The sequence below is a fragment of the Anabrus simplex genome, chromosome 1 (genome assembly GCF_040414725.1).
Source record: "Anabrus simplex isolate iqAnaSimp1 chromosome 1, ASM4041472v1, whole genome shotgun sequence".
Taxonomy (NCBI): domain Eukaryota; kingdom Metazoa; phylum Arthropoda; class Insecta; order Orthoptera; family Tettigoniidae; genus Anabrus; species Anabrus simplex.
In genome coordinates, this window is record NC_090265.1 from 482347659 (window position 1) to 482371486 (window position 23828).

At 38.4% G+C, this 23828-nt stretch overlaps 1 protein-coding gene across 1 annotated transcript in view; it reads right to left on the reverse strand.

The window, feature by feature from the left end:
• Positions 1-23828, reverse strand: part of SPoCk (secretory pathway calcium atpase) — a 288883-nt gene that overhangs the window by 226901 nt on the left and 38154 nt on the right. The window contains exons 3-4 of the mRNA XM_067135304.2: positions 14399-14488; positions 2007-2104 (exon numbers count right to left, since the gene is read on the reverse strand). Coding sequence (XP_066991405.1) covers positions 2007-2104; positions 14399-14488 — 188 coding nt within the window. The remainder of the gene's footprint in view (positions 1-2006; positions 2105-14398; positions 14489-23828) is intronic.

Here is a 23828-nt window from a genome sequence, read left to right on the forward strand (position 1 = left end):
TCCTTATGCAGCCAGTCCCAGTTATGAATGGTGTGAAAATATCACTCATAGGGTCGGTTGGTGCATGCATTTCAGTGGGCTTGGCAGACTGATATGTGATAGCAACTTCTGGCTTGGAGGGGAAAGCAACGGGAAACTACCTCACTGCTCATTTCCCTAGTATGCCTCTTCAGCGACGCCTAGGCTATTTACGACAGCTGCTGGCGGAACTGTGGAGGATCAAACCAGCCTTTGGGCTGAATACCCAACATACGTATATCATCTGATAGCCAAACAGGCATCAATTTTTTGGTAAAGAGAAAGTCTCTCATAGTGCATTGGCACTGCCGGTGGCTTCAAGTAGCTTACGCAGTGACCTCCACGGTATGCACTAGCCAGCATCTTGGTAGGTGTGCTAGTACCAACTGATGAGCCCAACCTAGCACAAGGGGGCAAAACGCTGGCAACTAGGAATGAGTTAGCTGGAAAATTTATAATGTTCAATAATGGACCATTTATATTGGTATTATGTTAGTGTAACAGTCAAATGTTTTTCAAGATGGCAGTCACATTCTTCTTATTCTCCGTAGTCTTGTTTTGTTTATGATGGCAGTTGATTAGGTTATGGGTGTATTATGTGAAAATAACAGTTTGTAAATAAAGGTACAGAATTGACAGCATTTCGGATGCGTCTTTGTGGATACATCAAACCAATGATGAAAAATATTGGAAAGAAGACAGGAGGGTAATGGATCCATGAAATTCAGCCAAGATCTCAAAGCAGTTGTATTATAGCAGATGCAGAGAACAAAAATAAAATTAACACCCATCTTAAGGCTCACAAAATGTCAGCAGAAATGGCACATACCAGCCTATAGCGATTTCAGACTAATGGAGAAAATCATGATTGGAGCGAATGAAAACTACTGGGCAGATCACAAGACCCAAACAGTACAACTTTCAGAGAGAAAGAACGTGGAACAACTCAAGTGGTCCAATGTGAAGAATAAGAATAATAAGAAACAATAATAAATATTAGCATAATTTATTATCAAAATTAATTATGGCAATAATATTTATTATTACTTTATTTTTTGTTTCTGAATTTGGTCATCTATGGGTTGTACAGAACTTGAAAATCATCTTGGCCTTCACTTCTCAAAACCTCTTCATTCTTTCGCTTGTCATCTTTCTCTCCTCTTCAGAAATTATCTGCTCGGGCCTGAGTTTTAGTGGTTTCTCTTCAAAAGATTTTAGACTTGACTTCTTCTGAACTCATATTGCAGACATGTAGGGTAATTCCAACTTCTACCGCACCCCCCCTTGACCCGTTCTACCCTCTTGGAGGTGGCCTTTAACACCATGATGTATTTGAAGATCCTTTTGGTCAGCTGTTTGTCGTCCATTTTTACTAGGTGTCCACAGAATTTCAGCCGTTGTTTCCGCATTGTGTCTGATCTTTTTAGTGTTCTTGTAGAGCTCCTCATTTCTCCTTTTCTTCTAAGTCCTATCAATAGTCTGCAGTCCCAGAATTTTCCTCAGAATCTTGCTTTCCGTCTAGAGTTCTTGCAGCTCCAACAGGATGAAGAAGGTTTGGGAGCAGAAGAAGCTGAAAAGCTAACTATTTAATACTATTAGAATTCAATATATATGACTGATTAATGTGCTCTAATGAGGGCATAAACTATGAAAAAATTATTATTATTATTATTATTGTTATTATTAAGCAAAATTCAATAAGTTGCCTGAAACAACATACTTTAATTTTTAAATTAGAGTAAAATTTGTTTTTCCCCCCACCCATACATTGAACAGAACAAAATTTCTTATAATTTAGGATAGAAACCAGACAGGAACATTTAAAATGCTGTTGTAATCTATCTCCAAACTAATTTGCTAGTTTAACATCTTTTAGAAAATTTATGGACTGTTAAAATATATAAAATTCAGCAATTACATAATTTCAGAATACATTATTTTAACAAATCAAGGATTCTATTAGGTAATAAATGCCACCAATATCTTACCAATGACAGGCAGGTGGAACAAGTTTTGTGAGCTCTTGAAGAGATTTCTCTGAACGGTACTCTTGCACAAATGCCACTGTTACTACAATTATAATTGCCTGAAAAAGAAGATTACAAATTTAAAATGTAGTAAGTAATAACTGAGACAGTTAAAAATATGTTAACATTTTCATTTAAGGACAATTACTATGAGCTGAAAAAGTTATTCTATCATCATTTCTCTACACTAGTAGCTGAGTGTGGGAATGAACAAGCCTCCTTATGATCAGATGACTGTTCTATTATTGCTGAAAAGAATCCCCTATGCTGGTAAAATGTACCAACTTCAGGCTTAATGATCAATGAAGTTTGAACTACACTTGGACTCCTAGGTTTAACAATTCATCATTTAAACAACAATCCATAATAAAGATGCATGTATTATCCGCATGCATTAATACGGGGGTGAGGAGTAACGAGGGAGCTGTCCCAGTATCGATAATGCTGCCTGGTGCTGCCAACTGAATGAAAATGAAATCTGAATTGAATCGAGAATATGATTGATCGATATGAAATTTCTAAACCGTTATCATCTTAAGCCAACAACTATGTCACACACATTATATAACATTATAAAACATTTCTCGATGCAAATCTTGTTCCTAGCATGAATTCTATACTTTGGCTTTGTTGTGTAAACAACAACAGTACTAGTACGTAAAGTGTACGCCAGATGTCGCACAACGATGCTTAAGAGATTCATAGTTTGTGTTTCAAAGGTTGCCAGTACAAATCTCGAAGGTCGCCGAGGTCAACCGATTCAGCACTAGGGTGTAAATGCACCAAGATAAAGTGTGCGGATAGTACATAAAATAACATTATCACTTAGATCAACAACAAAGAAACTTGACATGAAGTGAAGAGTAACAAGTCATAGAAATAACAGGAGATAGTCCTATGACAGAAGACAAAATTAATTTCAAATATAATACAGTGTCAGTCACAGGCTATGATCCAAGGTGGCAATGAATAAATGACAATTTTAACATTAAGATCAAAATTTAATTTAAAAATACATAACCTAAGCAATTACCTTGCTTGTCAGTCTCTGAGCAGAATATGAATCTTAATATGGCAGTAAAACAATCAACACAGTTTACACCATGTTCTTGAATAGGAACAATGATGCCAGAATTAAAGTTTTCATTGCCAATGCCTTCCTGCCATTTTTCCCACCTGTTAGCATCAGCAGTCATTTCTGGATTGTTCATGTCTTAATATGCTCTCATTCACTTAAACTTACTATGATACACATCTTAAATACTTGAAATGGTCTACTTGTTCAAGTTTTGTAATTCCCATCTGGAGTATAATCCTCTATTTTTCCCTGATGACATCACTTAAGTCTCAAATGCTACTACCAGATTCCCAGCTCGTACCTCTAAGATTAAGAAGCACCGGGAGAGGGGACTAAAATGAAACGCATAAGGTAAGCATGTTAGGTGACAATTCTGAATTGTAAGTTCATACAAGTTGCACAAAATTACTGAACATTTTCTCTTGTTATCTCTTCAGTTTGTGTTGACACCCAACCAGTGAAGAACAGTAAGTAAACTTATTAAATGAACAGTAATCACAGTAGTGGAACTATCACCTGTCTGTCACTGTTAACGTTCCCTCATTCCAATTTCCTGCATTCCTCTCCAGAAATCTCAAGTCCAGTATCGAACAGCTTGATGCACCTCCCTTCAAGCTCAAAGATAACAGTACAAACTAACAGCATAGTCTGTCTGCCATTAGCAACAAGTTGTCAGCAACCAAACTGCTTAGAACATTTCTATTCATCTGAATCCCTCACTACCATTTTATACCCAGAAGTAAATGATCCATGTAAACTATGAACAATAAAATGAAAACATACAGCTTTATCTAACCCCTGTAACTACAATAAAGACTTGGATTGCAAGCATAATTCATTCTGCAAACGTGCTATATCAAAGCATATATTCCATACGAAATGACAAATGCAAATGTGGCTGTTTCTTTGTGATACTCTCAGAATAATTTTGTTAAGTCCATACTCTTTAGTTCTTTTCTTGTTTAACATTGTGCGAACAGTCTATGTAGATTTTGTGTAAAATTGTGTGTGACACACACACTCTCTCTCATACTTCAATGATTTCCTTCATAACTTTCATCGTAATAATTTCCTTCTTACCACCTTCCTCTTAAATTTCTTTGTTCACGGGGCCCACTGCTCTAGTAAAGTTACTAAGTAACGGTCACTACGCTTTGACACAAAATAAAAAATTCTTCATTTAAGCACATACGTGATTACAATACTATAGTGCACAGTTCGTACGGATGTCAATGATATGAGTAAGGCACGTTAACTGAACTCTACAATGGGAGACGATTACCCGTAATCCCACTGCATGAAGGAAACTCTTGACTCAGTTGCGGTTATTCAGCGCTGAGCAAACAGATCAGAACTACCATTAGTGCAAAACTTACCTTGTTTACTGGGTTAAAATTCTTTTAAAATTTGGGCTTATCTTGGAAAACACTTGCAAATCAAGTTGCTTGCAATCAAAGGTTTTTCTGTACTTTGAACCAAGAACACATTCTGACAAATTTTCACGAAGATCTGACAGCATTAATGCCTTTGATTGCCTATAATAACCTGCCCGTGATCCCATAATCTCTCAGTATGGGAATGATCTTTTCCCTCGGTACACTGTCATGTGCCTTATCTGAATCTAGAAAATGTCACTTTCTATCCCTCACTCTTACATTTTTTCAATTACTTCACAAATACCAAACTGGTTCTGACCAAAGTTAAGTAGCATAAACAATAAGTACGCCATTCATGGGTACATAGCTGGTGGTGCCATCTGAGCTGAGCTTCACGGTGGCATCACTACTTATAAACCGAGGTTCTTATAACGTTTGTTTCAGTTATTTGATCATATCTGTGTTCAGTGCTGTTGTGAAGGGAATGATCATTATGCTGTTATACTCCTGAGTAGATTGGTTTTATTTTTTTGCAAATTGCTTTACGTCGCACCGACACAGATAGGTCTTACGGCGACAATGATTTGGGAAAGGGCTAGGAATGGGAAGGAAGTGGCTGTGACCTTAATTAAGGTACAGCCCCAGCATTTGCCTGGTGTGAAAATGGGAAACCACTGAAAACCATCTTCAGGACTGCCGACAGCGGGGTTCGAACCCTCTATCTCCCGAATACCGATACTGCCATACTTAAGCGACTACAGCTATCAAGCTTGGTTGGTTTTATTTTTTCATAATGAGTAACAGCACGAGTTGTCGTAACTGTGGTGATTCGAACTGGCAAGAACCACTCAAGTTATATTTCATAATGCAAAGACTACATAAATGTTGAGAGTGCATGCATATATTCCATTCATTTCCTTCCTGAAGGTTACCAGAAAGATTTAAAGAACTAAATTTTTGGGGCTGCCACTGAACAGAGAAGTTAGAGTGCCTTTCCTTCTCAATGGATACCTAACTGGCATGGAGAACAACTACAGAGGTTGATCAAAACAACAATAATAATAATTTAATAGAAATATCCCTAGTCCCCACAAGCATTAAACTTCGTAATTAAAATTTTAACTCAGGAATTTTACAACTTTTCTTAACACTTTAGCGTTGACGTGTAAATTTGCTTTTTTGTGGTAAACTGCTGAAATGTGATATACATTTTTCAGGTTTTTGTGGGCTACAGATGTTCGTAATTTCATTCGTAGATGATAATCAAAGACATAACTTATGTTCAAAGTTACTATTTTTGTGTCCCCCCAATGGGGTGACTTATGGTTATTAGGTTGACTATGCAACAGAGAAAGCGCACGTCACCCCTACAGGGGTGACAGCCTCTTTACCTTTGTTGTTGTGGAAAACTGTGCTCTGTGTTGTGAGCTGTTGATTTACGTGCCTTTCAACGAGTTCCTTGTAATTCATGTTGTGTGTTTCTGTGTTGAGTAAGCCATGATTACCGATAGAGAGATAGAAGAACAACTTGAAAATGGTTCGAATGTTGAATCAAGAGATGTTGACATTTAGGATTTGCAGTGTGATGCCACCTTTTCTGAGTCAGAATTCGACAGTAGTTTGTGTAGTGAGGACACCTGCAGAGATTCCGGTGCTGCATCGGGCGATGATTCAACCAAATCACCAGCCAGTGACAATTACTGGGGAACATTCTCAGGTTTGCAGAAACATTTTTATTCACATATAGCCCCGGTTTACAATTTCATCTGAGTGCTAAATCTCAACCAGTATGTAAGAATAAAGTAATAATAAACTCCAATCCACATTATTTTCTTTGCCATTAATAATTGAACTTTTATGGTTGCGTGTCAGAGAAATTCTACTGTCTGTTGCGTAATGCACAGCGTGCTGAGAAAGGAATGGGCACTGCGCTGCACTCTATGAACACCTTACGTGAACAAGCAATGCAATACAACAGCGAATGGTAGCACTAGTTTCGTGCGACAGCCTAAAATTGAGAGGCCTGGACACACTACCGTGTCACCCCATGAGGGGTGACATACTATATTTTGTATGAGGGTCCGTCACCCCACATGGGGTGACATCGTCTTCAAAGTGTTAAATAAGGTTAGATATTTTCTACTGCAGCTTTAAAAACAAATGCAAGCAGAGGAAAGGAAAAAAGTAAGGTCTCAAAAGAACATACTCCACTTTAAAAAGTAGGTCGCCAATAAATAAACAAAAATTAGAAGAATCAACTCAAAATCAACTATAGAGTTAAAGGAACAAGAAATTGAGAAATTTCAGGAATATGAAGAAGTTCAAGGAAAATATGAAGCAGACATGGTCCTACAGAAACATAATGCACCACTGTTGAAGGATAACACACCCTTAAAGAAGAGCAGTTACACTTTTCAAGAATCTCCTCAGTCCGAGGGCTGAAGTATCTCATAAAAAAATAAAAATGAAATTAACAAAAATAAAACCATAGAAGCAATGATATGGAGACTGACAGCCTGGCTAAAGTGGAATTCACAGAAGACAGTACAATACTGATAAGTTCACATAGCAATGAAAATTAACTGTCAGAACCATCAGACAAGTTTCATTTTTAAGCCATGAAGCAAAGTGACACTCCATTAGATGAAGTGCACAGAATAGCAATAGTTTATGAAATGAAGACAGCAGCTGAAATCACACAATCTACAGAGATGGCAGTAGTTTACAGTGGCAAGAAAAACAGAGCAGCATAGATACAAAGCAGAGGCACATGGCAACCAGACTGCAAGGAAGTCTGGGTTAAGGAAATGGACAACGTGAGACCGAAACTTAAAAGCACGTAGAGGCTGTCATATGTATAAGAAGAGAAACTGTAAATTTGTGAAGGCCAAGCGTTTCAGATGCAAGAAGGGGCATATACAATCGGTCTGTACAAGCAGTCAACAGAGCATGGACCAGTTCCAGCAAGAAGGAAACCTGGAAGCAGACCAAATAAACTTTGTTCTCAACATGTTTAGAATGGAAATTAGATAGGAAGATTTTTTGTCTGTTTTTTTAATCACTGTCATAATTGTTACCCAGCTTGAAATTTTTCATAAAAGACTTATTCACTTGGGAGTACTGCTTCATTTCTATCAAACTCATCTTTTCCTATTGGCATTAAGTCCTGCTGGGGAGGAGAGTCTTGCTGGTAGACAGGAATGTTCTTGCTTAATCACCACAAAGAATGTGTAGCAATATAACCAGTTTATGTAATGAAACATTTTAATGTAGCAAACTCTGTTGCGGGAATGCATATGAAAGAGGGGTGAAAACCGGTCTAGAAGACAGCAAGGCACAACCTTCACACCACTTGTTACCAAGCAATGGGACTGAAAGCAAGTTAAGATGTCAGTGTGGTCTAAAGGTGAATATTGCGCAATTATCTGCTACAATTTTGCTCGTGGATTAACTGTTGACCAGTGCCTGGAGGAAATGACTCCCGTGCTGGGGAAAGACTGCCCACATCGTACAACAATTTTCCACCAGTACAAAGAGTTCCAGAGGGGAAATTTTGGGGTTGAAGACTATCCTCGTTCTGGGCAACCATCTGAATCAGCGACTGAGGAAAACATTGAAGCTGTGAGGAAAATGTTGCAGCAAGAGAGGCGGTTGACATATCGACAGGCAGAACCCCTCCCCATCCCTGCACTAGCTATTCATTCAATTCTATACGACCATCTCCATGTTAGAAAGGTTTGTTCCTTTTGGGTGCCCCATTCACTTTCAGAGGAACAAAGGGCACATCGAGTGAAATGGTGCCAAAAATTGCTAAAACAGTTTGAAAATGGGACTTCGCGTAACATCAATAGCATCGTTACACGTGACGAAACTTGGCTTTATTATTACGATGTCCCAACAAAATCCCAGAACAAGGTGTGGCTGTTTGAAGATGAGGGTACTTCTGTGACTGCGAAAGTCAAGGTCAGTGAAGAAAAGGACGATTGCAGTATTCTTCACTAAACGGGGCATCCTGACTCAGGTTGTGCTAGAAACACAAAGGACAGTTAATGCAAAGTGGTACAGTGAGACTTTTCTGCCTCAGGTCATCCAGGCTCTCAAGCAGCTCCGTCCAAGGTCATGGCTGAACACTTGGCTCTTGCATCACGACAATGCTCCAGCACATCGTGCTAATGTAACAATGGATTTTCTTGCCAGCTCAGAGTTGACTGTTGATCGCTCTCCATACAGTCCTGATCTTGCCCTATGCGACTTTGCACTCTTCCCAGAAGTAAAAATGAAGCTGAAAGGGCGGCATTTTGCATCCGACGAGGAGCTTCTGGCAGCATGGGATCAAGAGTGTGAAAATGTAACCGAAGAAAAGTGGCACAGTTGGTTCAGTGACTGGTTTCGACGTATAGAGAAGTGTATTGAGTGTAGCGGAAATTATTTTGAAAAGGTCTAAAGCGTTCACTCACAATGCAAAATTTTCCAAGTGCCCTTTGTAAATTGGAAAAAGGTATCTATTGCAAAACTGATTCTCTCACTTCTTGGTTTGTTCCTTGTTTCTTCAGAAAGAGCGGTCTTCTTGTAATATTAATTCTATCAGCTTGTGAAGAAGCGAAGTTCACCACAACATGATCGTACTTTCAGCACTGCAACTAGTCTCGCTCAAACAGCATAGCTAACTGGTGGTTTTTTTTTTTTTTTACATGGTGCACATATCGGTGTCCATTGTGCATTTAAAACAAACTGATCCTCACTTTCCTGTTACCAGCCAGCTAATAATACATTTCTGGCCAAGAGAGGGGTAACACTTAGGTGTTTTCAAAGAATATGACTTTTCTTCTTTTATCGATTTTGGCCAGCTGTGGATCACGTAAATAACTCCTCATGATTTAAATTTTCTTTGGCGCCAGTACTCCATCCTCCTGCTTGCTGCTCCTTTCCTTTCAGCCGTCCATTGTTTCTTCTTGGTCGCTGTTTCTGGCTCTAGGAAACCCTTAAATGTGTGTAACTTTTTTCTGAATGTGAATGTCTTGATGTGTGATGTTCATTTCTTGCAAATCCTTCGTGTTAACAAACCATTTTTCATAAGAGCTGCCTTTCCTATTGGGCTTATTGAAGTGGCTAAAGATTTTCTTGGCAAGTCTCATCAGGCATTCTTCAAATGTGTCCAAAAAATTTAACTCTTCGCTTTCGAATGGCATCTGAAATCCTACTGCATGTTTTATATATTTCTTTGTTACTGCGTAATCGATATGTGCCAGTACATTTCCTTGGACCGAGGATTTTTCTTAGAATCTTTCTTTCCTTCTCAATTTCTTCAATGTCTTTCCTGGTTGTTAATCCCAGGCATTCTGAAGCATACAAGCACTCTGGTTGAATTACTGCCTGATAGTGGCGTAGTTTTGTCCTAATAGAGATCGCTTTCTTGTTGTATGTGTTTTTTGTAAGGTGGAATGCAAGCTCCATTTTTCTGGCTCTCTTGCGGTTTGTTTCTTTATCAAGCCCATTAGGTTGTATAATCTCACCAAGGTATTTGAATTTAATAACTTTATCTATCTTATCATTGTTGTTAGTATGTATCTTGGGGTTTCTTTAATATTGGTCATGAAATGTGTGTTTTCAAATGATATCTGCAGGCCAGTTTTCATTGCTACCCCTTCTAAAGTGTTAACTTGTATTATCACAGATTCAATATTTTCTGATAACAGTACAATATCGTCAGCAAATGCTAAGCAGTTGATAGTGATGTTCTCTTTCTTGTATCATATCCTTATTTGGTCGTTAATGCCTTTTTCTGAATGTTCTTTTTTCCCATTCTTTGATGACTTTATCCAGGACACAATTGAACAGCAGTGGGGATAGGCAATCTCCTTGCCTTACACCTGTCTTGATTTCAAAGGGTTCAGATATCTCTCCCATAAACTTAAGCTTTGAGTATGTGTTAAGGTGGTCTTTATTAGCTGTAATGTCTTGTTATCTGTACCCATTTCTCTAAGGATGTTAAACAATATGCTCCTATCAACTGAATCATATGCTTTTCTAAAGTCAACAAAAACTGCTACATACTTCTTGCCCCTGTCAACTGTCCCTCAGTATTGTCTTGAGGTTCCAAATTTGTTCCACACATGATCATCCCTTCCAAAAGCCTCCCTGGTATTCGCCGATTTTATGTTCAACTTGTTCTAATCTTGATAACAGTGCCATAGATAGTATCTTGTATGTCTCTTGAAGGAGTGAGATGCCTCTGTAATTGCTGACATCCGTTCTGTCCCCTTTCTCGTGTAGTGGGTGTATTAAGGCTAATTTCCAATCATCAGGAATCTTACAAGTGTTCCAGATTTCTTGATGATTTGGGGGCTGCTCACATGTTTCCATAGTTCACTGGTTATTGAGTCTTCACCAGCTGCTTTGTTGTTCTTAAGCTTCTTGATTATATTTGTGATTTCTGTTCCATCTGGCGGTGTTGAGTCTGGGTTCTGTTGCGTATGTTCTGTGGCGAGCTTCTCCTCTGGAACTGGGCAGTTAAGTAGCCGTTTAAAGTATTCTGCTAACAGTTGGCAATTTTCTTCATGTTTATTGCGACAGTGCCATCCTTTTTCTTGAAACACAAGCTCGGTGGTTGGTATTTAGAAAGGCTCCTCTTAAATGCCTTGTAAAAGTCCCTAGTGTTATTCATTTGGAAATTTTGTTCTATTGCAGCTAGTTGTTCTTTCTCAAATTTTCTTTTTTCTCCTCTTATGATTTTTGCGGTTGAATTTCTTTGCTCTTTGAAGCTGTTGTAATCTTCCTCTTTCTTTGATGAGTACCACTTCTTCCATCTTTGTAGTCTGAGTGATGTTGCCAGTTCACATCTTTCATTCCACCATGGATGTTTTTGTGATTTCTTGAGTAATGCTGTTTCTTTGGCTGCTCCTATCATGGTCTGCTGCATTTGCTTCCATTCAGTTGTTGGAATGTTCGTCAGTTCTTGGTACTTGTTGCTGTTCTCTTTCAGCTTTTGAGTGTTGAATCTTAGTACTCTTGTTTGTGAGTTTCTTCTTGCTGCTGGGAATAAACTTTACCTTGATGATTGTTAAATAGTGATCTGTTTCTATGTTGGCTCCTTTCTTAACTTTAACATTCATAATGTCTTTTTGACTTCTATGGGAGATTGCAAAGTGATCAATTTGATATTCTCCTAATAGTTTGTTTGGTGATGCCCACGTTGTTTGTTTCCTAAGAAGCTTCTTGTAATGAGTGGACATCAGTTTCAAATTGAAGTTCCTACAGAACTAAGTCTTTGCCCATTTCTGTTGGTTCTTCTATGAGCTGGGAAATCCCCACTATTCTCTTGTAGACTTTCTCGTCCTACTAGTGCGTTGATTACCCTTGGTACCCAGCTTGGGTTTGCTAGGAACATTTGGGCACCTTAGTGTCTCTGGTGAACCTTTCTCTGTCCCAGTCTACAAGATCAGAACTACAAGCAGGACGGTTACTCAACTCCAGGACCAGTTAAGAAGGCATTACACAACGGCCAAGGACATCAACACTTCACTTTCACAGCAGCCACCTGCCTTCAAAATTAAGTTTTCACTTAGATAAACACTTATTCATATACGTATTTAATTGCATGTATTTTTTTTAAATGTATGACTATAACAGTGGCCATTCATGTAGAGACTATATATAACTCAAAAAAAATTTCAACATGTTATTCAAGAAATAGTTCAGTGTTTGTTAGGAATGCATATGTATCTTTGCTATTTATTTGTGTTGAATGGCTGAAGATGTCTCTTAGAGAGACTAAACATACCACCAATTTTATTATAAAATAAAGGAACAGTAAATCATTTCCAATATTGTAAAGGTGTATTTCTTCTCAAAAACATCTAAAAAAATAGGAGACAGATGTGAATATGACATTAGAGTAGATGAAAGATACAATGGTTACATACAGATGAAGAGATTAGCACAGGATAGACTAGCATAACTAGAGTTATATTAATCCAGTCTAAGGAGAGACAACTAAAACAGCAATATGCTCACTGATCACAAGATCGAGCTACCACCAGTATTAGACATACAGAGAGAGAGAGAGGAAGGTATTGCATTTAAAAGTGTTAGTGCTTATTACATTTTAATGTAAGCCTTACTATAAGAATGGGTAAACCTGTCTGTCTTCAAGATAAATTGTCATTCTTTGAGATAATATGCTGAAATCATGTACAAATGTTCATCGTTAATGTGGACTGAAATGCCATATTCTAATAAGCATTAATTTGCAAATAATGGAAGTTACAGTGCTTAACTTTATTTTATTTTATCCCCTCCAAATGTGTACTGTGGATTATATATTTAACACGGAAGATGAATTTAACATTGGAAATACTAATGAAATTTTACTCAAGGACAGTGAAGAAATTTAAGATATCTATGAAAGGATTTCTAAAGAGAACATTAAGTAATGTGATCAGACTCCTAGACATTCCCTTCAAAAAATACAGTATACAGTATTTTGTAAACTAGAAAAATATATATCAATTCATTTCTACACAGTTCTTTTAATAAGGCACGAGAAAGGCCAACAAGCAAATATAAAAAGGAACTTTTCAACTTCATCCTTATTACCTACCTATGTCTAATTACAATTTTTTTTTTTTTTTTTTTTTTAATTTCATATGTAACTGTAAGTTGTCCAATGAAAGAGATCCAAGGATGAAGACCTTTGAATTCAAATAGCAAATGATGCAATAAGTATCTTTAGTAGAAATATACAATAAAGTGATGTGATTAACTGTCCTCTTAAATACTATCGATCTGTACAGAAGCTAAAATCTGTTCATAATTTTTTTTAAATATTAAAAATCAAAACCAACAAAATAGGTGACTCAAAATAATGAGAAGGCATTCTACAATGAAACAACAAATAATACAAACTTGAGTGCACTAAAGCCCATATTACAGAATGATCTGGGCATTATGTGATGATAGTGACTGCATTGTTAATCAAGTAACTTCATCCCATGAAATTTAAGTTTTTTCCTCAGCCTGTGGCAGCAGATTGTCTATCTCTGCGACCAGAAAAACAGTTCCCCTCTAGCCTTCAAAAAATATCTCATTTTACTTTGTTACTAAAATTACCTCTTTCCTCTCACCATATCTGGAAGGAAAATATCCATTTTCTTCAATACATTTGGGGCCTATCTAAACAGCCCTGCATGGATATACAAAATAATATCCGCATCCGCACTTCCTTTACCCGCACCTTTCTCCGCAAATGGTTATACGCAGATAATTTAAATATTTAACTACCGTATATTACACCCAAGGTATTGAAACTGATAGATCTGATAAAACAATACAATAGGCCTGACACCTGGCACTAGAACCCCTACAGTCACAGGCTTATGAGGGATTTTCTCTTGCGATAACTACCGCCATATTGACCTTTGTTCCTTCAATTAATTGCGGGCAGGAGCCAGTTAGACTTAGATCAGATTTACAGCTTTGTGGTCTCAAGGCTCTTTATATATCACCGCTCTCCCATACCAATGTCAAGGGTTACCTAACCACAAGCAAAAACAAGAGTATACCTGAATGAAAATCAATAAACGACATTAGTCAGAAATTACCCGCACTGCCATACAGTTTATATCCGCCAAGACACTAACTTCATGGATATCCGCATCCATGCAGGGCTCTACCTATCTAGAGGTAAGGCGTTTTCATTCTTTATTTTCTCTCGTTCCATTCATAAATAAGAATACTTCTTACTCCAAAAGAAGAGTGAATTACATAGCTGTGAAAGAAATAGTTTTGTAGTTTTACAAGGATGAATGTATATGACAAAGGAAATATGTTTCACTGAATGAATCTAGAAGCAAATGGACATAACTATTATACAAAGATGGATCTTGAAAGAATGTACTCACCACAGTGATGCTGACAGCGTCATCAAATTGCTTCATACATATACTGACCACTGCAGAAGCCAGCAGCAGCATAATCAGTGGATTTTTAAACTGCAAATAAAAGAAAATATGAACGTATAAGATTTCCACTGTCCAGTGTTTCATCATTATCATCATCATCATCATCATCATCATCATCATCATCTGGGCCTGTGGAAAATACATGACATGCATTAAAAATGCTTAGACATAAAAATTGAATGAGCATCCCCACATTACCATATAGCTTCAGTAACAAACCACAACTCAGCAGTCTAAATTTCACTGGATCTTATAAAACTGAAAGACTCAAACTATTTTCTCCAAGAATTTACATCTGCAAGTTAGCTCCATGATTTAGTACAGTATGATAAACAGTCTAGGAAGCAAAGTCAAGCTCACTGCAAAACATCATTCAGTGTTCAAAACTTGTTACGGGAAAAGGAAGTGCCAACAAACATACGAACCTAAGTGTAACATGTCTATCATTCATTATATAGACCAGAACCCAGTCAATGATAAAAAGAGGAGCATCTAATACAGTGACAAATTAAATTCTTGAGAAGTATGATGCTGAAGACAAGAGTTGAAGTTGAAGTCCAAAAACTTGAAATCAATTTCAGAACTCATGTTCAGCTGACACTAATGTTATGTTTGTCCTGTTTCTTTACGGGGTTGAGTATGAAGCGAGATGAGTCTTCGTAGAGAGCTCTTAAGACCGGATGCCCTTCTTGACGTCATCACAGGAGTTAATAAGATGAAATTAAATGAATGACATGACAGCAGGAAGGAAGAGGGTGAAAACCAGTGCCAGCACATATCCTACTCCTGTCAAATAAAACCAAGGGGTCTGCTCAAGGCTTGACATCTCAATCCGACAGACGAATCGCCATTAACAGTCGCATATGCCTCAGCTGACACTAATAGTGTACTTTATACTTTAAAATACTCCTACAAACAATAATTTACAATTCTGTATATCGGAAGTAAAGTGTCTTAAATCATGTGTAAGTAAGGTAATTCTACAGGAAAGGTAGTGAAAGGTTGATGATGTTTGTTGTTTAAAGGGGCCTAACAGCTAACAGGGGCCCCTAAGGCACTGAAAGGACATCATACCTGGAATGGAATATGGGCACAGGAAAATATCTTTATTTCACATTCACAAAAATCTAATCGTAACAAGAAGCCAAATTTACTGAAAATCGGCACTTGGTTTCTGATATACCAGATTTAATGCATCTATTTTTTATGTTCATAAATCCACATTTAAGTGCATCCAATGCAAACGTGATTTTGTAGAGCAAAACTTAAAAAATGTAAGCAACTACAGTGTTACAACAGTCATTCAAGGCTTGAGAAATTAACTGCTGAAATCTGGCAGTCTTTAGAATAATGAAACTTTTCCAAGTCTAATTCAGACATACCAGCAGTCTCTATAGTTAGTGTTCATCTTGCAAACATCTTAGATGATCACTGAAAGCTCTGGCTAACATACCCTAAAATTAGATCTCTGAATATGGTTTTTCATCTAATTCAGGTTGTAATACACATTATGGTTAACTCTCTCTACATCATGACCACTTCCAATACTGGGGAAATTTTACAGTTCCTGTTCATAAATCTTTAAAGAACCTATCGTACACTTTTCACTACACCTGCCTGATGGCCATAATCTTTTTGGTCCTACTATGCTGTTAGCTACTTCAAAATTTTCACCATCAGGATGTTGGCCAACTGCGTAGGAAAGATGCTGGTATACAATTGCTCATCACTAGATCGACTGCCAAAAGCCTGGATTCAATTTCGAACATCTCTGCGTTCATATGGAGTGAGGGCATACTATACTGTTGACGGTGATCTGGCCATTGGAGGGGTACATTAAGCTTTGAGCAGACCCCTTGGTGCTAACTGACTAGGCTATTTGCTAACATCAGGTTTCACCTTCCTCCCTACCAAATAATTTTCACACAAATCCACCAGCCCAAACAGCTCACCCATGGATGTCAACTGGAAAGACCAAGACTAGGCCTCCACAGAGGTTACACAACATCATATCACTTTTTCATTACAGTGTTAGATTACATTATAGCAAAACTGGTCAGAGAAAAACAATTAGGAACTGATGTCCAATGTGTAAAATGACCATAAAATACAATGAAACATAGTAACTGTTTAAACATGTAGAGAATAAAAGTGAAAACCAGTTTGTCTACTATAAAACAAACACACAGCAATGTTCATGCAGAGGGGTTATCCACTGTATCTGTTAGGGTTGCAAATATTTTCTTTGTGGTTAACAATTCCTAATGTGGATCAGATTATCAACATTGAAGGCTGGATTAATTCTTGCAATATGTCCATAAGACTACACACCTCTTCCTAGGCATGTCTGATCTTTTTCGAGGTAACTGTAGACCACCTAGTTGGTTGGGTCATCTGTATTTGCCCTTTTTGCTGATCATCATCATTATTATTATATCTTGCTACTTGTTTAACGTTGCACTAACACATCAAACGTTTTCAGAGATGGAAGAATGAGAAAGGGCTAGGATTGGTAAAGTAGCAGCCAGTGGCCTTAATTAAAGTACAGCCCCAGTATATGCCTGGTGTGAAAATGGGGAAACCACGGAAAATCATCTTCAAGGCTGCCGAAGTTGGGATTTGAACTCACTATCTTCCGAATGCAAACGCACAGCTGCACGACCCTAACTGCAAGGCCAAATTATTATTATTATTATTATTATTATTATTATTATTATTATTATTATTATATTATTCAAAAGCCACCAATGATGGTTTAGACATGTTCAAGCAGAAGCTGAAAGGCTTGTATGAGAAACAAAATGGACGTTGTCTGAAGAAGACTCAAAGGATGACCTAGGCAACGACAGACCAATATTCTACACAGCATGAAATATCTACATACTGATGTAAATGAAATGGAAACTATAGGGTCACCTAGCAGACCCCGTCACTCAGTGAGGGAAATAAGAAAAGAATATTAGCTAACATAACACACAATCATCTGGAAACCACCGTACTTGCATGTATGATGCTCCTTTACTGGTCTGTCACTTAGATCGAGAGGGGGTTCGTACATGTTACAACAATAGTGTGCTAGTACTGATATTTTAGCAGGTAACATTTCTCCACAGCAGGGATATCCTGATTAAAACAGGTTTGATAGAATAGTTATCGGTGAAAGTTAAAAATAGAGAACAATAAATGAAATTTTGACATGTGTACCATTCTTTCAAACACAATAACATTGCTTCTTCTTTCAGTATTTCCAATTCTCAGCTGCTTTGCCATTCTAACAAATCCTCAGAACTGCTTCTAGTTCCAACTCTGTGAAAGGTAGAATAGAATACTACTTTCTTCATTGGGCTGACGATCTATTGTTTTCTTCCCAATCTTGGCATGAGGATGTTTACATTTTAGTAAGAGCTGATTTGCAATTCCAAGAAAATTGTTCACTTCCATGTCTGAAGTATTTCCAATTTCTCTTCTATCATCACATAGCATGCGAGTGAAATGCAATATACAGGGTTATTCAGCTAAGTTTCCCAAGCTCAAATAACTTTTAAACCGTTCAAGATATTGAAATTCTGTTTTCACTTTCAGTAATGGTACCAAGGGTCTCATAATCAGACTTACAATACTTTTTCATGGCATCAATATCATCCGAGGTAATGGTGCTGTGTAGAGATTAGAAGAATGCAAGAATTGAGGAATGTGGCTGCAAGCACCAACTTCCTGTTCAGCCCAGACAGGTCAGCTTTTATCTGCTCATATCTGCTACAAGAAAACAATGACTCACACTTGGCAGTGTTGAGCATCTCGTGTGATCTAACCAGATATGTGAACACTCAGAAGAATCAGTCTGATTTTTCACTTAATTGATCCACATATTGCTTTGCCAGTAAAGCCTTCGTGGCTCAGATGCCAGCCTCTCACTGCTGGATACCACGGTTCAAATCCCGGTCACTCCATGTGAGATTTGTGCTGGACAAAGCAGAGGCAGGACATGTTTTTCCCCAGGAACTCCAGTTTTCCCCGTCATCTTTCATTCCAGCGACACTCTCCAATATTTCATTTATCATTCATTAATCATTACCCCAGAGGAGTGCGACAGGCTTCGGCAGCCAGCACATTTCCTATCCTCGCCGCTAGATGGGGGCTTCATCTATTCCATTCCTGACCCGGTCGAGAGACTGCAAACAGGCTGTGGATTTTCATTTTCATTCATTGCTTTGCCACAACTGGTATTGCTTGCACATATCAAGTCACAGAAAAATAAGAACAAAAGTCTGCAATATTACTGGCTAAATCTTTTGCAAGCGTTATTTTAGCATGCAATGAAAACCAGGATTATTGCCTCGAAAACTTCCAGAGACAGAGTGAGAGATAAAGGTTTTAAGTTTATAAATTTGATATAATACATTATATCACATCTCAAGTTGATAGTGCTATTAGTTCATGGGTGAGGGAATGTATTTTGAAGCGGGCACCACTGCTTCGATCTGTTTGGGTTTCTAGTGAAAGAATTACTCTTAGTATTGATAAAGCATTCCAATTTGCTTTTTTGTTTGTTTTTACAATTTGCTTTACATTGCAGTGATACAGACAGCTCTTATGGCGACGATGGAATAGGAAAGGCCTGGGAGTGGGAAGGAAGCATCCGTAGCCTTAAGGTACAGCCCCAGCATTTGCCTGGTGTGAAAATGGGAAACCACAGAAAACCATCTTCAGGGTCAACGACAGTGTGGTTCGAACCTACTATATCCGGGAAGCAAGCTCACAGATGTGCGCCCCTAACCGCACGGCCAACTCGCCCAGTTACCAAATGTATGGTGAAACATTATTTAGACAGACATTTCAAGTTCCCGTATTTTGATTTACATTGTTTTTCAATTTCACTGATGTCTCATTATCCTCGGCGTAACACTCCTCCGTTAAGAAATCAATTGTTTTTAATCTCTTTAGCGACATTTATCTACAATATTAATGAAGCCATAATTTAATAAAAAGTCACTATCGTATATGAGATAGACCTATGCGATATACTTCTTTCTTTCTTTCTATCTTTCTTAATCCATTTACCTTCCAGGGTTGGTATTTCTCTCGGACTCAGCGAGGGATCCCACCTCCACCGCCTCAAGGTCAGCGTCCTGGAGCTTGAGACTTTGGGTTGGGGAATACAACTGGACAGAGGGACCAGTACCTCACCCAGGCGACCTCACCACCTATGCTGAGCCGGGGCCTTGTGTGGGGCTGGGAAAATTGGAAGGTGTAGACAAGAAAGAGGGAGGAAAGCGGCCGTGGCGACTACAGAAAACCTCCCAGCTTCTAAATCAAACATATCAAATAAATTAATTCTGAATTACACGTAATATTTAATCTATGTCTCGGGGGGGTGTGATATATGTCTCAGTGCAATAACATAGTTCCTAAGTATTACTTTATAATGCATTAAGTCTACGACATACACACTGAGAGTAATAAAGTTTGCACCTTCTATCACTAATCTTCAAATAAGTGCAAATGATTGAGGTAGGTTAGTATAAAGGTTATCAATATACAATATCAATACAAACAACTGAGAAAGGAACACGAACAAACGCAGAACACAACAGCAATGAATGCAGACACAGGTGGATTACAACTAACAAGAGCAAAGAGCAGCCAGTAAAAGATAATATAAAGTCGCCTGGGTAGTAGCGGAGTTCCTATGGTAACGATTACATCACTGGCTCTGCTTACATAAAATCAGCTTCATGGTCCGTATCACACTAACAGATTCACAACTAAGTATTTTTTATTTTCCACCTTGTCGATACGTTAATTGCTTAAGGCAACTTATTGGTTAAAAGTGGTACATGTTTCGTATATTACTAACATCTTCAGCCACACAACACTAAACAGTTTAGATAAAAAGTTCATATACTGACAAAGTATCAATGCTTGAGATGAAGTGTCCCTCATATTTAATTAAATAATTAAATAATTCATTAATTAATACTTGAAATACTTAGTTGTGAAACTGGCTCTGCTGGCGAAAACCCCTTTGCCCCGTGCCTCACCAGGCATGTGCATTCTTTTGATCTCCGAACAATACATTTTTAAAAATGAACTACACTGTTTGCAAAACACAGCCTTAAACCTACAAACATTACAAATTCAGCACCATGATTATTTTTGGAAATATGACAAGTATGTGTCGAGAAATTTAATGCATTCAAACATTCTTCATTTGCCTGGTGGGGACTGCCCTGTTTGATTTGCACTACGTATGAAACATGACCTAGCTGTCAACAAAGTTGCTTCACAATCTTCCGACAGGTATTCTCTCGACTGTGTTCACAAATACGCTAATAAAATGCACGATTTAACACCTTAATTATTGTCACAGGTAACAGATAAAGGAAAATCAAATATGCGCTTAGTCAACCATTGTTCTTTGCCAGGTTTGTGAAGCCTAGGGAATCTTTCATTTTCCATGGCCATTCTCTTTATTTTGTTCATCTTTTGAAGAATCATATCACTTCTTAAGAAGGGGTGATGGCCCAGTTGTACTAGTTTTACTTCTTCAAATAATACTCACTTCCACTACTTCCATTACTTTAAAACATTTTAACTAGACCTTTCTTTCTTTTCGTTTATTAATGTTTCACCTTCTTTCTCTGCCACGTTTCCCACAACTTGGTGAGGATGTGTTGCAATTTGCATCACACGTGTCGATTTGGCCCAGCTTTATGCGCAGATATCCTTCCTGACGTCAATTATGTACGGTTTTCCTTTTTCCTGAAGTTCGCACTAACTCGACTGGGTTTTTGGTGATGACAGGAAAGGGCTAAAACTAGGACGGCATCAGTCATGGCAACAATTAAAGTGAAAATGGTATGAAAATGGCAAGCCACAGAGAACGATCTTCAGGACTGCTGATGGTGGAGTTTGAATCTAACATCTCCGGAGAGCAAGCTAACAGCTAAACGGCCCACACCACGCAAGCTAGCTCATTTGGTCTTGTGTGGTTTAATGTCACATCAGAATAATAATCTTGTCTCATAGAACCCATCGCATGTCCTCGTTTCCTTTACATAGGTACACAACATCATACTTTTTATCAGGGTATTTATGAGTACAGTAGATAGAATTCCTATCCTGTCAGAAGAAAGTGAAACAACTCTTAAGTCAATAGCTAGATCATGTTTTATACATAGAACAAATCGAACAGGGCAGTCCCCAGCAGGCAAATGAAGCACGTTTGAATACATTGCATTTTCTCGAGAAGTGCTTGTCAGATTTTCAAAATAATCATGGTGTTGAATTTGTAATGTTTGTAGGTTTAAGGCTTCTTTGAACAATTCAGTCTAATGAGTAGTATGCCCCTGCAACGAATCTTCTCTAACTGGGCCAATCCTGTGCAGTACGTTTTGCGTCTGCATAGCTCCTGCATCCCGAGTTCACAAGAAATGTCACCATGAATGTCTTTCTTGGTCTTCCACGGGGGCATTTCCCTGGTATTTTACCTTCCAAAATTTCCATCAAAACATTCCTATGTTGAAGCCTACGTCTCATCCAAGAAAGCTGTCCCTTCCTAATCTGGCTCAACAGCTCTTTTCTTGGACAAACGTTCAATACATCCAGAGTTGATCTTCTCCACCGAACATATCCGTTGCAGCTGATGCCAACACCATATCTCAAAGGCTTCTAGCCTCTTAATATCACTCGTGGTTAACATCCAGGTCTCAACACAATATAGCGCAACAGACCAAACGTAATCATTATTCCTTTACGTAAGATGAGTGACATTGTTTTCTGACATAGAAGGGACTGTTTATCTCTGAAGGCTTCCTTTGCTGTTGCTATTCGTAACTTTATTTCAGTGCAACACTGAAGGTTTTCTGCTATGACATGGCCAAGGTATTTGAACTGTGCTACTTGTTCTACAGGTTCACCACTGATCACCATGTGCAATGGACATGGGTTCCTACTAAACATCATGACTTTTCTTTTATTAATTTTCATACCAATTCCTTCGCTTTTTCATTCAGTGTTGGCAATATTTTGGATAAAAGTTGAACAACCCGCAACTATAGCTTGATGGTCTGCATTAACCTCCCTAATATATTCACCCCAAGCTTGATTTATGTTATAGATTCATTGATGATTTTTTCAAAGACATTAAACAGGAATGGTGAGATGGTGGTGGTGATTTTTGTTTTAAGAGGAAGTACGAGGTAATCATCCTCTCTGAACAAATAAGTGGAAAAGAAATTTAAAATATAAAACAAAATTATTTATTCAACAAAGGAATTTGGAAACGCAGTACAAAATAAAACAAAAAATAATTATAAAACTAGGCCGAAAGGATTATTAACGTATCAAAAGGGAACGTACGTTCCCTGAGTAACAGTACACTTGTAATTTACATACCCTTGATAAGTCCACTGTCGCACATAAAGCGGATGACTAGATCAGCAGTAGTCGCGTCATCGGCTAGTATGCGTTCGAGTGTTTCCTGCAGGCCGAGGCTCCGCCTTAGGCCAGAGAGATCGGCGCACTCTGTGAGGATGTGGGCCACGGTGAATTCGGCACCACAAGAACACACTGGGGGGTCTTCCCTCTTTAGGAGATAAGAGTGCGTGGATCGTAAATGACCTATCCTCAGCCTGCACAGTACTATGGCCTCCCTCCGTGAAGGTCGGAAAGAGGACCGCCACACGGTAGTTGTCTTCTTAATTGCTCTCAGCTTGTTGGGAGTTCGGATATCTAGCCACTCCGATTCCCAGAACGCCAAGATGGTTCGACGTAGCTGAAAATAAATATCCTTAGCAGGTACATTGACGGGTCTTGGAGGTAAAAGTGCAGCTTCCTTTGCTGCTTCATCCGCAAGTTCGTTTCCTGCAATCCCAACGTGGCTTGGAAGCCACGCGAAAGTAATTCTGGTGCTAGCATCGCTTAACCAGGCTAGAAGGTCATGTATCTGCTGCACCAGTGGGTGTTGCGAGAAACAGCTTTCAATAGACTGCAGAGAGCTTAACGAATCGGTACACAACAGAAAGTGGCTTCTTTCGTCACGCCGTGCAAACTGCAGAGCCTCTAAGATGGCGTAAAGCTCTGCAGTATACACGCTACATACTTTAGGGAGCGAGATCTTCGTACTCATATCATCAATGACAAAAGAGCAACTAACATTATCTCCGATTTTAGAACCATCCGTGAAGATAAGTCTCGCGGCCGGATATTGGTGAACAAAGTCCTGGAAATACCTCCGATGAACGGAGGAATCCGTGTTCACCTTGGGTCCACGGAGCAGATCTAGACGTATATCCGGTCGCAGAACCAACCACGGAGGTACCTCGCTAAGAGTTCGTTCAAGACAACCACCGATATCAATATTCAAAAC